General features: G+C 36.3%; 1 protein-coding gene across 5 annotated transcripts in view; it reads left to right on the top strand.

Moving 5' to 3' along the window:
- CCDC148 (coiled-coil domain containing 148) overlaps positions 1-13,481 on the top strand; it is a 204,631-nt gene that overhangs the window by 28,518 nt on the left and 162,632 nt on the right. For 3 of the 5 annotated variants that reach the window (XM_032286471.1, XM_032286469.1, XM_032286470.1), the window contains exons 5-8: positions 754-836; positions 1,043-1,194; positions 2,343-2,438; positions 2,520-2,701. In XM_032286471.1, coding sequence (XP_032142362.1) covers positions 754-836; positions 1,043-1,194; positions 2,343-2,438; positions 2,520-2,701 — 513 coding nt within the window. Of the gene's footprint in view, positions 1-254; positions 464-753; positions 837-1,042; positions 1,195-2,342; positions 2,439-2,519; positions 2,702-13,481 lie in introns of those variants that run through there. The other 2 variants (XM_032286472.1, XM_032286473.1) reach the window with 2 other exon arrangements.

The following is a 13,481-nucleotide window of genomic DNA, read 5'->3' as shown; positions in this document are numbered from 1 at the left end:
ACACACACACACACACACACACACACACACACACACACACACACACAAGCTAGGTGTGGTGGTGCATGCCTGTAGTTCCACCTACTTAGGAGGCTTAGGGATGAGAATCACTTGAACACCAGAGACAGAGGTTGCAGTGAACCAAGATTGTGCCACTGCACTCCAGCCTGAGTGACCAAGCGAGACTCCATAAAAAATATACATATGTACATACAAAAAAATGTGTACATATTTATAAGCTCATGAAGATCTGTTGCTCTAATTAGCGTATTAAAAATAAAATATAATTTTACTTCCATCTCCGTAATTCAGGGTCTCATCATTTCTGAACTTTTAAAATTATCTCCTTATTGTTCCAGGTTTGTCTGACCCCTTCTCCTTCATCTTCCATCTCTATTGCTCACATCTCCTTCTGATCTATCTTGCTGCATTGGGAATCTTTCTGAAACCCGCATCTGAGGAGGTGAGGTCAGCTTGCTGTCCTTCAGTGCTTCCCAATGCATTCTCCACATGCTCTGCCAGCACCTGCTGTGAGCTGGCCTTTGCTCCCGCTGTTTCTTCTGCCTGAGCCTATGTATCTAACTCAGTGTCTAGCAAGGACCCAAGCCATGTTAAGAATTTAGTACAGTACATGGTTTAAATAAATGAACGGATGACAAAGCCACATTAGATTAAATATCTCTTTGGTTATTTTTTTAAAACCTAGATGTATGTTCATGATCATAACATTTATTGAGCTCACATCTATTTCAGATGTAAAATGGAATCTGAAATAAAATCCCTTCTCAATGAAGAGAACATTGGAAATGAATGTCTTTGTGACCTTACACATTTTGGTAAGATTTTTTGATCCCATAATTAAAGGGGAGTCTTATTTTGAAGAATGAGAATGGGCCACTCACTTCATGTTCTTTTAATATTAGCTGCCATTTGTTTTTTTCTAAAGGAATCCCCAAATAAGTCTGCACTCTAAGGATCTGTTCTTGGAGATACTTAAAATAATAATAATGTGTTCCTCTGATTCAATTTTGTTTCACCGTAGAGCAAGAGCTATCAGAGCAATGGCACACATATCTTAAAAATGTGATAAATCCTGTTCAGCAGCTGAGAGCAGATCTAAAATACAGACAGCATCACACTTTGCAGCATTCACACCCACATATTGAGTTTAACTCCATGAAAGTATTGGAAGAGGTTAGTATGTTACCTTTATTTTCGATAATGTAATATTTCATTTTTGTCCCAAGTAGAAGAGTTTGAGATAAGAAACAAACATGTGCAATTTGTGTATTAAATCATATTAATATGTAATTGATATTTAAATAGATCAGCTAATTCTGTCCACTAAATATTTTAAACACATGCCTGAACTCTGTCCAGGCACCCTCATTTCTTGCCTGGAATGTTCCAGTGGCCTCATAACTGGCTTCCCAGCTTTCATTCTTGCCTCTCCTCCCATTGCATCCTGGGATCTTACCCCAGTGCAAGGGGATTAAGTCATCCTGCTGCTGAAATTTCCCAGGAGCTCCTGTGAGTACCTAAGTCCTTCTATCCACCTAGCCCACTTTTTGCTTCTTCAATCACATCTCCTAACTGACAATCTCCCTTTCCCATAAAAGCTCAGTTACCACCCAGGCTGGCCTTCTTTCTGTTTCTCCTACATGCCAGGCCCATTCCTGTACTGGTCATTTCCTCTGTCCCATTGATGCCACTTTTTGCCATTTAGATCTTGGCTTAAATGTCCTCTTCTCTGAGAGTCCTGTGCTTAGAAGCCACAGTCACTCCCTATTATACCACCCTTTTTGACATTGCCTTCCTGCTCCTGACCCCTTCCCACATATCTTTATTAGTTTGTCAACTGCTTCCCCTCAATTGAGCATAAGCTTCTTGAGTATAGGTGTGCTAGGTTTGATAAAAATTTAGGTGGTGGTAAATTTTTCAGTTACTCTGTAATGTTGTTATATTGCTTTTATAAATAATAAAAAAAAATAGAAATGTATGCCCAGATGGTGATTAGAGGCAAGGGTGCAAGAGAAGGAAGGGGTGATTGGAGCAGAGACATCTAGTAAGTTCTCTGCATTACCACAGAGAAAATAAAAATGTGGCTGCAGAGTGGCTGTGACTGCACTGTACTTTCTGAGCTTACTTTTGGGATGTCTGGGAACCTCATTGCAGCTCATTTGTCTGATGAGCACTGCCTACCTGACTGGCATCTCTTTAACTTTCTTCCACAGGTCTTTAAACTTAATCACTGATTGGCTTTTGAGAATAATTCTTGTGTCTTTATAAGAATTGAATGAATTGCAATAATTTGCATGCTACTTGTTCCAAATGTCCTGTAGGTTGACTTTGTGAAGAAACAATTGAAAGCTGCCTTTGAAAGACTTAGTCTGGAGCAACAGAGAATAGAAAATGATCTTTCAGACTGGACTATAAAGGCAAGTGTGATGTGGCTAGTAATTTATGTGTTTATCAATTTGTTATTTATGTTAAATAAGTAATCGTATACCTTTTTTCAGATACTACATCATTCTTTGGAAGAAAAGGCTAACCGGCTTAGTGAACTGCCCATTGAATTAGAAAGCTTGGAATGCCCATACCCTGATTTGAAATCAGCAATCCTTAGTGAGTTCTTTAAGTTTACACAGAAATATCAAAAGAAGCTTCAACACTTTGATTTGCAATTGGAAGACATATACAGGTGATAAGATAAAACTAACTGAGTCCTGTGTAGACTTTTGACACTAACTTTTTATTTTTGTTTGGGGTCACTATACTTCTGATTTACTGTATAATTACTCTGTAGTTAGAATACAATCAATAAATGTTTAGATTGACTATTTGCTGAATGGAGAGGGTTTTAGTTTTAAAAAAAAATTCTTGACATAATAGCTCTTAAGATTATTATAAGGTTAAAACATGATGAAAATATCTCTCTTATTGAGCTCTTCACTACACAGGTAAGAAATAGTTTTCAAATATGAATTTTCAGTAACCACAACTTTTCATTTCAAGATATTAAGCTACTCTGCAGTAATTGATACAATGGAAAATGTACCCATAGAATTATGTTACTTGTAATTGACTGTAATTTTATCCTATGATAAACACAATATATTTTCTAAATTTTAAAATAATTTTTTCCACGTGTTAAATTTCATTTTTAGGAAATACACTTCTAGTTTTCTCCCAAGAATGATTATCCACGTCTGCATGGCAAATATAATGTTCAGTGATGTAAAATTCAGTTTAGCAGTGGTCATCTTCTCTAGCGTCTTCTACATTAAAATTCACTTAGAAGACAAATCCAGATACACCACTCTGAACTTGATCAGCAGTCTACCTTATAGTGTGTATAAGGTTTCTAGGGGACATTTTGTAGAGAAACAGCTTTGTGTGCTATGATATTGACCTCAATATTTTCCCCAAAGAATGTATATTTTAAAAGAAAAATACTGAAGGGGCACGTTTATAGTAAATTAAAATAAAAGGTTTATAACTTTGGAATGGAAGAAAATGAATATGACAAATGTTTATATTTCTTATGAATTGCCTGTTAACTGCAGCTCCTCTGTATGAAACTACTACTAGTAAGAAATAAATACCAGGGGGAAAAAAGCCTTAAATTATACCAAGTAGAGTTATTGCTTAGGGAGCTTCCTGATGCAGACTCTTCATTTGCAGCTTCTATTTGTCTCAGCACACTTGTCAGTGAATAGACCCAATCCTAGGTGAAGTTGGAGCCCTTTTCCTGAGGTTAGCTTCTCCCCATCACACACCTTTTTGTCTCCTGAGAGCCTTTCCTTCCCCATCTCTCTCCTTTCTTCCCTCCTATCTTGCAATAAAGCTGAGAAATAAATTAATAACATGTAATGTACACTTGATGATGGATTAATTATGTTAACTGGAAGTCAGTCATAGTGAGGTACTGATGCAACCATGCACTACAGTTAAGTCTCCAATTGTTAAATGAACATTCTCCCTCCACTCCCCGTCCCAATCTTATTAAAGAGATTTTAGAACTCATCAAGAAAGAGGATTTGTTTGTTTGATAGTGGAGAGGGCATTATAATCAGGCTGATTAACTGCAGCTGTGAAGAAGGTGAATCTGATCCTATTCATTTAAAGCACGTTGGCTGGCCCAGGACCTCCTCTCCCAAATGATACCTTGTCCCCCTGAGAAAGCTGACTGAAATCATGATGTTTCTAGATTAGCAACTGCCTGACAGGGAGGAGTTTGCCTTAGCAAATGGCAAGGAAGTCTGAAATGGCTTCCTTCCAGTAAGACCTATTCTTCACAGCCCATTTTCTTCTTTCTTTTAAATCTAATTTCAATTGCTGCTTTTTCATAATGTAACCCTGTGTGACTCAGAAACAGTTGGGATTCACAGCTACACTGAAATTACTGAAGACTAAGTGGAGGATTAGATGAATATACATCACATACTAAGAATTCTGCAGAAGGAAGAAATATTGAGGATAAAATAGCTTAGGAAGGCTTGATGGAGGAAGTAAAATTCACTGTGGACTTTGAAGAAGGGGTATGCTTAGCATAGGCAGAAGGGGGTAGGCAGGGCATTCTAAGAAGGGAGATTAAATGACTAGACTGTAAACCCCTTGAGGACAAAGTAATTTAGTAGTTATATTTGTATCCTTAGCATCTTCTAAATAAACGATTGTTCAAGTGAGTTGAATTTGAAGGGAAAAACAATGAAGGCAAGGCATGTTATGGGAACAATAGGAATCTACTTTGGAGGAAGATAAAGTTCATAAATTATAGTTTAATAGTCTGGTTGCCACCTATAATTATCCAAAATACATTTTACACAGTTGATGATGTGTTTTACTCGATGAATATTTATTGAATAAACTTTAATATTCAGTAGTCAATGCAAGCTCCCTGGTAGGGGGTTCAACAGACAGATTAGTTTAGTATATGGCTTTGCCTCTGAGAAAGCTAGAAATATTTGGGGAAAGAAACATGTATACATTTACCCTGACCAAATAAAAATAACATGCAAATGTCAACTAAAGAAAATATTTTATAAATATGCTGGCAGAAAATAATGAAGCATCAATAAAAACTGAAGTTTCAGGAGTTGGGTCTTTCATAAGAAAGAATAAAAGAGCTATTTTAAATAAATACAGAGGTTGCGACTCTCAGTAGTCCATGGCTTGTGAGCAGTAGGACATAAAAGATGCTGATCTACCTAGGACAACAAATTATAATATTATTTGTACTTCTAGTTTACCAGTATCTCTACTACTGTGATATGGCCTTTTGCCCTCTTTGTTCTAATTATTGGGTTCACATAGGTTGTGTTCATGTATGTGGGAGTGTGTACATAGACAGTTATACACTGCTATGCTGTAAGAAAGTTGAAATATCCAGGGGACATTTTTAGTTATGAAAGGGTTTCATTGGGTTAAAGGCAGTGGGCATTATGGTTAGTCCCAGTATTTATTCTAATTCTTCCTGTTTTGTAGTAGCTCACTGGTTTGGTGTGAAATGATTCCATCTCTAGATCCAAAGATAGGCAGTGATTGGGAGTACGTACCAGTCAGTGCGATCTTATTCCCCCAGGTCACAGTGACTAGCTCAGGGATGTCTAATCCTCAGGAGAGGATTAGATGAATATGCATCACATGCTGATATGGTTTGGCTGTGTCCCCACCCAAATCTCACCTTGAATTGTAATAATCCCCACGTGTCAAGGCTGGGGCCAGGTGGAGAAAAGTCAATCATGGGGGCAATTTCCCTACTGTCCTCGTGGTAGTGATTAAGTCTTGAGATCTGATGGTTTTATAAATGGGAGTTCCCCTGCACAAATGTTCTTGCTTGAAACCATGTAAGATGTGACTTTGCTTCTCCTTTGCCTTCTGCCATAATAGCGCGAGGCCTCCCCAGCCATGTGTAACTATGAGTTAATTAAACCTCTTTCTTTTAAAAATTACCCAGTCTTGGGTATGTCTTTATTAGCAGCATCAGAACAGACTAATGCACATGCTAATATTTCTGCAGAGGAAAGAAACATTGAGGATAAAATAATTTAGGAGGATTGATAGAAGAAGTAAAATTCACTGTGAACTTTGAAGAATGGGTAGGGTTAGCATAGGCTTCCCTGAGCAAAGCTCAGGACTTTTGTTAGGTGCTTGTGAGAAGCAGTTATCTTTTCTTCTGCATGGCTGAGGTTGCTGCTGGCAGTCATCTGGTGACCAAAGGAAGACAGCCCTTGAAGACAGGGCAGAGACGGGGAGTCCTGGAGAAACTGAGCTGGTGCCTTATTTGAATGGCATAGGAAGTCCACCTCACTGCTGGAGTTTTAAGGGCCATTAGTCCAATTATTATCTTAAACCAGCGTGACTTGAATTTTTAGTTGTTTGCAACTAAAAACATCCCTAATTCGACACAATAGTTGATCTGGCTTCAAAATATCCATAACTCATGGAATTAATCCGAAGAATTATTTAAAATATTCTAATTTATTAGGAAGATTAAGCTTGTAAAATCAACCAAACTTTAAAAATGAAGATTAGTGGTTGAGGGATGGGACTTGCACAGCCAAATATAAATACGTATTTTAAAATCAAAATAAGTTAAAGTTCTATGTGACTATGGAGTATGTAGCAGATCAGTAGAATAAAATAGAAATAAAACAGAAAAATATGATTTAATTTAGTATAAAGGCAAATTTCAAAACTGGGGAATATTGGATTATTTAAGAGATAGCATTAGATAACAGGCAATTTTAAGATAAGGTTAGATCTCTTCATTCTATTTGACACAACTAACTCCAGATGCATTAAGATATGAAGAAATAAAGTCATAAAAGAATGAGATAAAAATTAAGTAATCTTGAAATGCAGAAGACAATTCAAAGCCTATTTTCAGTGAAACTCATAAAGGAAAAGTTTAAATAAATACAATTACATAAACATTTAAAAAAATCTAGCATGATAGTTTCTCAGAGAAGTTTTAACTCTAGTAAATAGAGGCTTTTGGTTTCCAGTCTAGCACATAGAAATATAGTTGTCACTAGCCTCTAACAACAAATAAAAAGCTGAACAAACTAAAAAATGAACAGCTCTTCTTTGTTCTATCAGATGAGTGAGACCACAGCGCAAAGTGCCGCCCCCAAAATTGGAGAGACAGGAAGATACAAAGAATTACAACTTACTGGAACAGAAACCCATGAGCAGAAACCTCTGTAGGAACCAGTAATGAGCTAAGAATCCCTGAACTGTAATTGATAAACTGCTAGAGGCTCAGTGTGGACAACTCTGGTAGTTAAAAACTCCAGGAAGACCCAGTCATAGGAGATGCTCCACATTTTTGTGAGTTTTACTCCAGGAGCTATAGTAAGTCCTCATTATAAATATCTGAGAAAAATTCCCTTGTGCTTCTGGCAGCAGGAGGATGAAAGGAACCAACTTGATCTATGCATTCAGGGCAATGGCAGTCAAAATCCCAGCAAATAGATTTTTGGATATAGACTAGCTAGCTGACTCTAAAGTTTATGTGGAAAGATGAAAAACCCATATAGCCAGATCAATATTGAAAGAGAAGAGCAAAGTTGGAGGACTGATACTCCCTAACTTTAAGACTTACAGTAATCAAGACTGCGTGGTATGACCAGAGAATAGCCAAGCAGATCCACAGAATAGAATGAAGAACCAAGAAATAGATCCACATAGGTGTGATGTTTGACAAAGGAACAGAGGCAATACAATGAAGCAAAAATAGTCTTTTCAACAAATGTTACTGGAACAACTAGACACGCATATTCAAAAAAAAAAAAAAAGAATCTAGACACCTCTCACAAAAACTAACTCAAAATGTATAGGACTAAATGTCAAGCATAAAACTGTAAAACTCTTAGAAGATAACATAGGAGAAAACCTAGATAGTCGTGGGTATGACAATGACTTTTGAGACCAAAAGCATGATCCATAAATGAAATAATTGATAAGCTGAACTCATTAAAATGACAAACTTATGCTCTGCAAGAGACAATGTCAAGAAAATGAGAAGAAAAGCTGCAGGATGAGAGAAAATATTGCAAAAGACACATCTGATAAAAGACTGTTGTCCAAAAAACACAAATTACTTTTAAAACTCAACAATAAGGAAACAAACAAACAACCTGATTAAAATACGGGCAAAATCCTGAAGACACCTCACCAAAAAAGATATACAGATGGCATATAAGTACATGAAAAGATGGTCCACATTATGTGCCACTAGAGAATGCAAATTAAGACAAGATACCCACACACACTTATTAGAATGGCCAAAATCCAGAACACTGACAACACCAAATGCTGACAAATATGTAGAGCAACAGGACCTCTTCTTCATTGCTGGTGAGAATTCAAAATGGTACGGCCACTTTGGAAGTCAGTTTGGCAGTTTCTTATAAAACTAAATATACTTCTACCATACAATCCAGCAATCATGCTTCTTGGTATTTACCCAAATGAATCAAAAATATATGTCAACACAAAAACCTGCAAATGGATGTTTATAGTAGATTTATTCATAATTGCTAAAACTTGGAAGTGACCAAGATGTTCTTTGGGAGGTGAATGGATAAATAAACTGTGGTACATACAGACAATGAAATTTTATTCAATGCTAAAAAGAAAAGAGCTAGCAAGCCATGAAAAGACATGCAGGAAATTTAAATGCATGTAACTGTGAAAGAAGCCAATCTGAAAAAGCCACATAGTATATTATTCCAACAGTATGGCATTCTGGAAAAGGCAACATTATGGATTCAGTAAAAAAATTAGTGTTGCCAGGGGTTAGAAGGGAGCGATAAAATGAGTAGGCAGAGCGCAGTGTAGTGTTAGGACAATAGAACTGTTCTGTGCAATACTACAATGGTAGATAAATGTCATTACATGTTTGTCAAAACTCATAGGATATACGGCACCAAGAGTGAATCCTAATATAAACTATGGACTTTGGGTAATAATGTGTCATTGTAGATTCATTGATTATGACAAATGTACTCTCTGGCAAGGATTACTGTTAGTGGAAGAGGTTTTATTTTTCACGGGAGCTGAGGATAAATGGGAACTCTGTATACTTTCTTCTTAATTTGGTGTGACTCTAAAACTGTGCTAAGAATATAAAGTTTATTAATTTAAACAGAGACAGAAAAAAATTAAAATTTCATTGCTATGTAACTGTTTCAGAGCATAGTAAAAGGAGGGAAACTTCTAAGTTATCTTTATGAAGCAAGTATAACATTGATAGAAAATCTTGAAAAATATTGCACACATACAAAAACTGTGGCCCAATCTCACTTGTATCTATTAATACAAAAATTATAAATAAAATATTCAATTTCATGATTCCAGCATCTTAAAATAGTTAATGTAAAGATATCTATTATGGCTTATCCTCCTGAACACTGAAATGCTATTAAAAAACTAAAATTTATTCTTTAAAAATGTAAATATAATAGATGAATACTTTTTGCTATAATAAACTATATAAACTTCTAAAAACTTGATAGGAAAACAAGAGAAGTATTTTTATTAGTGACAAGTCTGTAAACACCACCATTATTTAATGTTATTTTGGAAATACTAGGAAACACAATTAGATAAGACAAAGATATTAGAGTTATAAAATATAGATGTAGATAAAATTATCTTATTTGCAGATAGTGAGTTTTTACAGGAAAAACTCATGCAAACAATGGAAAAAGCCTATAGAAACAAGATAATTTAGTAAGATGGCTGGGTATAAATTTATTATAAATAGAACCCAAATTTTCATATATATATAAACAATGGCCATCTAGATCTCATGAAAGGAACAAACAGTTTGTAATAGCAATAAAAAAATAGAATATTTGGGAATTAATTTAATAAGAAATGTAAAAAAATCTGTGCTATAGGAAAAAAAATTCTAAATGTTCCTGAAGGACATAAAACTTAAAGCCATATTTTAGTCTCAGAATAGAAGATTTAATAATTATAGATATATTTTCCTCAGTCTATAAATTTAATGTGATCTCAAAAAAGTATTCACAGGATTATTTGAATTTACATTAAAAAAGAATACCTAGGAGAATTCTGGGGAAAAGAAGCAATAATGAGGGAGAACTATTGCTATCTTATATTAAGCATTTTATAAACTGTAGCATGTTGTCATGAATAGATAGGTCAATAGATGTGATTTGGGCTCAGATAATCTGAAATCTTTGAAGGAATTTGGATTCAGAATTGAGTAAAATGGAAAACAGGCAAGGAGTGAGGCATTCATTTTGCTCATGTGATCATATTCTGAAATTATAGCGTCCTGAGCTGGTAGGTGGGGCCTTTCATAATCATGACAGAGGAATTATTGGGTAAGTCATATAATATCTAGTCATAAGCTCCTTTTTGCTTAAAGAGCTTGAGTAGTTTTTATCATCTGCAACTAAATCTAACAGATATGGCAAGAGTGTGGGGAAATAGGTATTTTATATTCTGCTAAAGGGAGTTGAAACTGAGGAAACTTTTCTGTAGAGCAGATCAGCAGGACTTGCCAAATCACAAAGCACATGTCCTTTGTCCTGACAGCCTCCAAATCTCAATATTATATCATACAAATATACTTGAATATGTATACACCGATTTGTTTTTACAGTTATTCATTGCAGTAGTGAAAGATTGAGCAAAACCCTTAATAGGAACTATTTTTACAGATTATTGTACATTCATACAATACATTATTCTGCAAATAAAAAGGTGAAAATTTACATTAACCGACATGGAACAATATGTAAGGGTTAAGGTGAGGTATATAGTTAAGCAATTAAAGCAATGTACAGTCTACATTGTGTAAAACAGTAAAAAGTAAACCTATATATGTATTTATAAATTTGCTTTTACATGTCAAACAATACCCAAAAGTTGATAACATTCAGCTTGAGGGAGGGGAACCAGATGCCTGGAGGAGTAGGTGTGAGAAAGAATTTTCATTGTATCCTCTTTCATTAAACCTTTTGAATTTTGAACCATATGAATATTGTTTCTATTCTAAAATAATTTTTAAAGGAAAAATTTGACAAGAGTAAAAAATAACAGACAGGAAAATGTTGGCAACATATCAGGTACAAAAGATTAAAATCCGTAATACATGAAGACATTTTGCAAATTAATTGAGTGGTGAACAGCCAAAAGGAAAGTGGAGCAAAGGAGATGAAGATATGACTGACTGATTCTTCATATTTTCAACAAATATTTGCAGCATCTATTGGCATAAAATATACAAAAATTCCTGTACTCATGAAATAGAAGCACACTGAAAACTGTAAACATAGCACACAAGTGAATTATATACAGTAGTGTTAGAAGGTGATAAGTGCTATGCAAAAATACAAAGTAAGAGAGGTAGAAGGTATTGGGGATTGGAGGGGGCAGACTGTAATTTTAAATAGATGTTTGGGGTAGGGCTGGTTGAGAAAGTGACATAAAAGTTAGGATGGGGTTGGGAGAACTAGTCTGCAGATATTTGGGTAAAAGTATTCCAGCCAGTGTTTACCGAGGTGGGAGTAAGCCTGGCAAGAGGCCAGTGTGGCAGGAACAGAGTGACAGATCTGGAGAGTAGTAAAAGGTGGGGTCCTAGAGGTATGGGTGTGGGACAGGACATTTAGAGCCTTGTAGCCGTTTTTAAAACTTCCACTTTTGCTCTGTGTGATATGAGAAGCTGTTGGAAGGTGTTGTGCACAAGTGAGCAGAGTGGGAAAATCAGACTTATGTTTTAGCAGAATCACTTTGGCAGTTACTGTGTTTAAGATAAGCTGTGGGGCCGGGGGTAGAAGTGCAAGAAAATATTGGACACTAAGAGAGTTAAAGGAATCCAGGTCAGCTCTTCGATATATTTTAAAGGCAGAGCCAATAGCATCTGTTGACAGATTCAATGAGCCATGTAAGAAAAAGAGAGCAACAAGAATAGTTCCAAATAGTTGCTTTTTGTGGACTGAGCAACTAGAAGGATGGAGTTGCCATCAACTTAGACGGGAAGACTATATGTGAAGCAAGCTTTGGCTTTGGAGAAAATCAAGGGTTGAGATTTGGACACAATGAAGTTGTGATACCAGTAGGTATCCATGTAGAGATTGTGTGGATGCACACAATATGGGTTTGGGATTCACGAAAGAGATCTTGACTGGAGTTACATGGATATGAGTCATTAGCATGAGACTGAGTGTGATCACTAAAGTAGTGAGTAAAGAGAGAAAGGAGAAAATCAAAGACTGATCCCTTAGGCCTGCCAACATTACAATGTTAGGGACAAGAGGAAGAGCCAACAAAGGACACTAAGAAAAGTCTATGAGACATGAAAACCAAGAGAGTGTAGTGTCCTGGAAGGCAAGTGAAGAGGAACCAGTCAGTCCATTGAATACATGCTGCTGATAAGTAAAATATATTGATAATTGACTGTTGGCTTTAATAGGGGTTGTTGGTGGCTTTAGTTGAAGGTTCCATTTTAATTGAAGAAGTGGAAGCAAATGCCTGATGGTATAGATTTGAATGGATAAGAAAGGAATTGAAGACGATGTGTATAGATAACTATTTTGAGAAGTTTTTACGCAAAGGAGAGCAGGGAAGTAGGGCCAGGCTTTTATGTAGTTATTTGCTTTTTTTTTTTTTTTCGGTCTTTTGTTTTTGTTTTGTTTCAAGTAGGAGAAGTAGCAGTGTGTTTGATGCTCGTAAGAGTAATCTAGTAAAGGATAAACTCTGACGATGCAGGCGAGACAGGAATTGCTGAATGATGTCTTGGAGTTGTAAGGAGAGTTGAGATTTAGCACACAAGTGGAGGAATGAGCACAGGTGGTTCATATGCTACTCTACCAGGTGAGGTTGCAGAGTATATGGTATAGATGCTGGGAGGAGAATGAATAGATGTTCATGGTGGGGCAGTCTGTGGAACTCTGGAAGGTAATTCTAAATGCAAATGACTAAGAAACTTATAAAAGCTTCTCTACTCATTAAAGCAACAAAAATTAAAATACTCAGATTTTTGCCTATAAAATGGTAAAACATGTACGTTTCCAGAGTTTGAAATGGTCTGGGAGAAATGGACGTTTTTATATATCATTGATGTATAATTTTTTTTGGAAGCCTGACAACATGTCATCAAAAATCTCTATAGATGTGAATACTATTTATTTCTTTAGAAATGATCTTTAAGGGGCCAGGCGCGGTGGCTCACGCCTGTAATCCCAGCACTTTGGGAGGCCGAGGCGGGTGGATCACGAGGTCAAGAGATCGAGACCATCCTGGTCAAAATGGTGAAACCCCGTCTCTACTAAAAATACAAAAAAATCAGCTGGGCGTGGTGGCGCGTGCCTGTAATCCCAGCTACTCAGGAGGCTGAGGCAGGAGAATTGCCTGAACCCGGGAGGCGGAGGTTGCGGTGAGCCGAGATCGCGCTATTGCACTCCAGCCTGGGTAACAAGAGCGAAACTCCGTCTCAA

Source organism: Sapajus apella, unplaced genomic scaffold (assembly GCF_009761245.1).
Source record: "Sapajus apella isolate SASKATOON/1434 unplaced genomic scaffold, GSC_monkey_1.0 scaffold18, whole genome shotgun sequence".
NCBI lineage: Eukaryota > Metazoa > Chordata > Mammalia > Primates > Cebidae > Sapajus > Sapajus apella.
The sequence above is the reverse complement of the archived record's forward strand: the minus strand, read 5'-3'. Positions and strand labels throughout refer to the sequence as shown.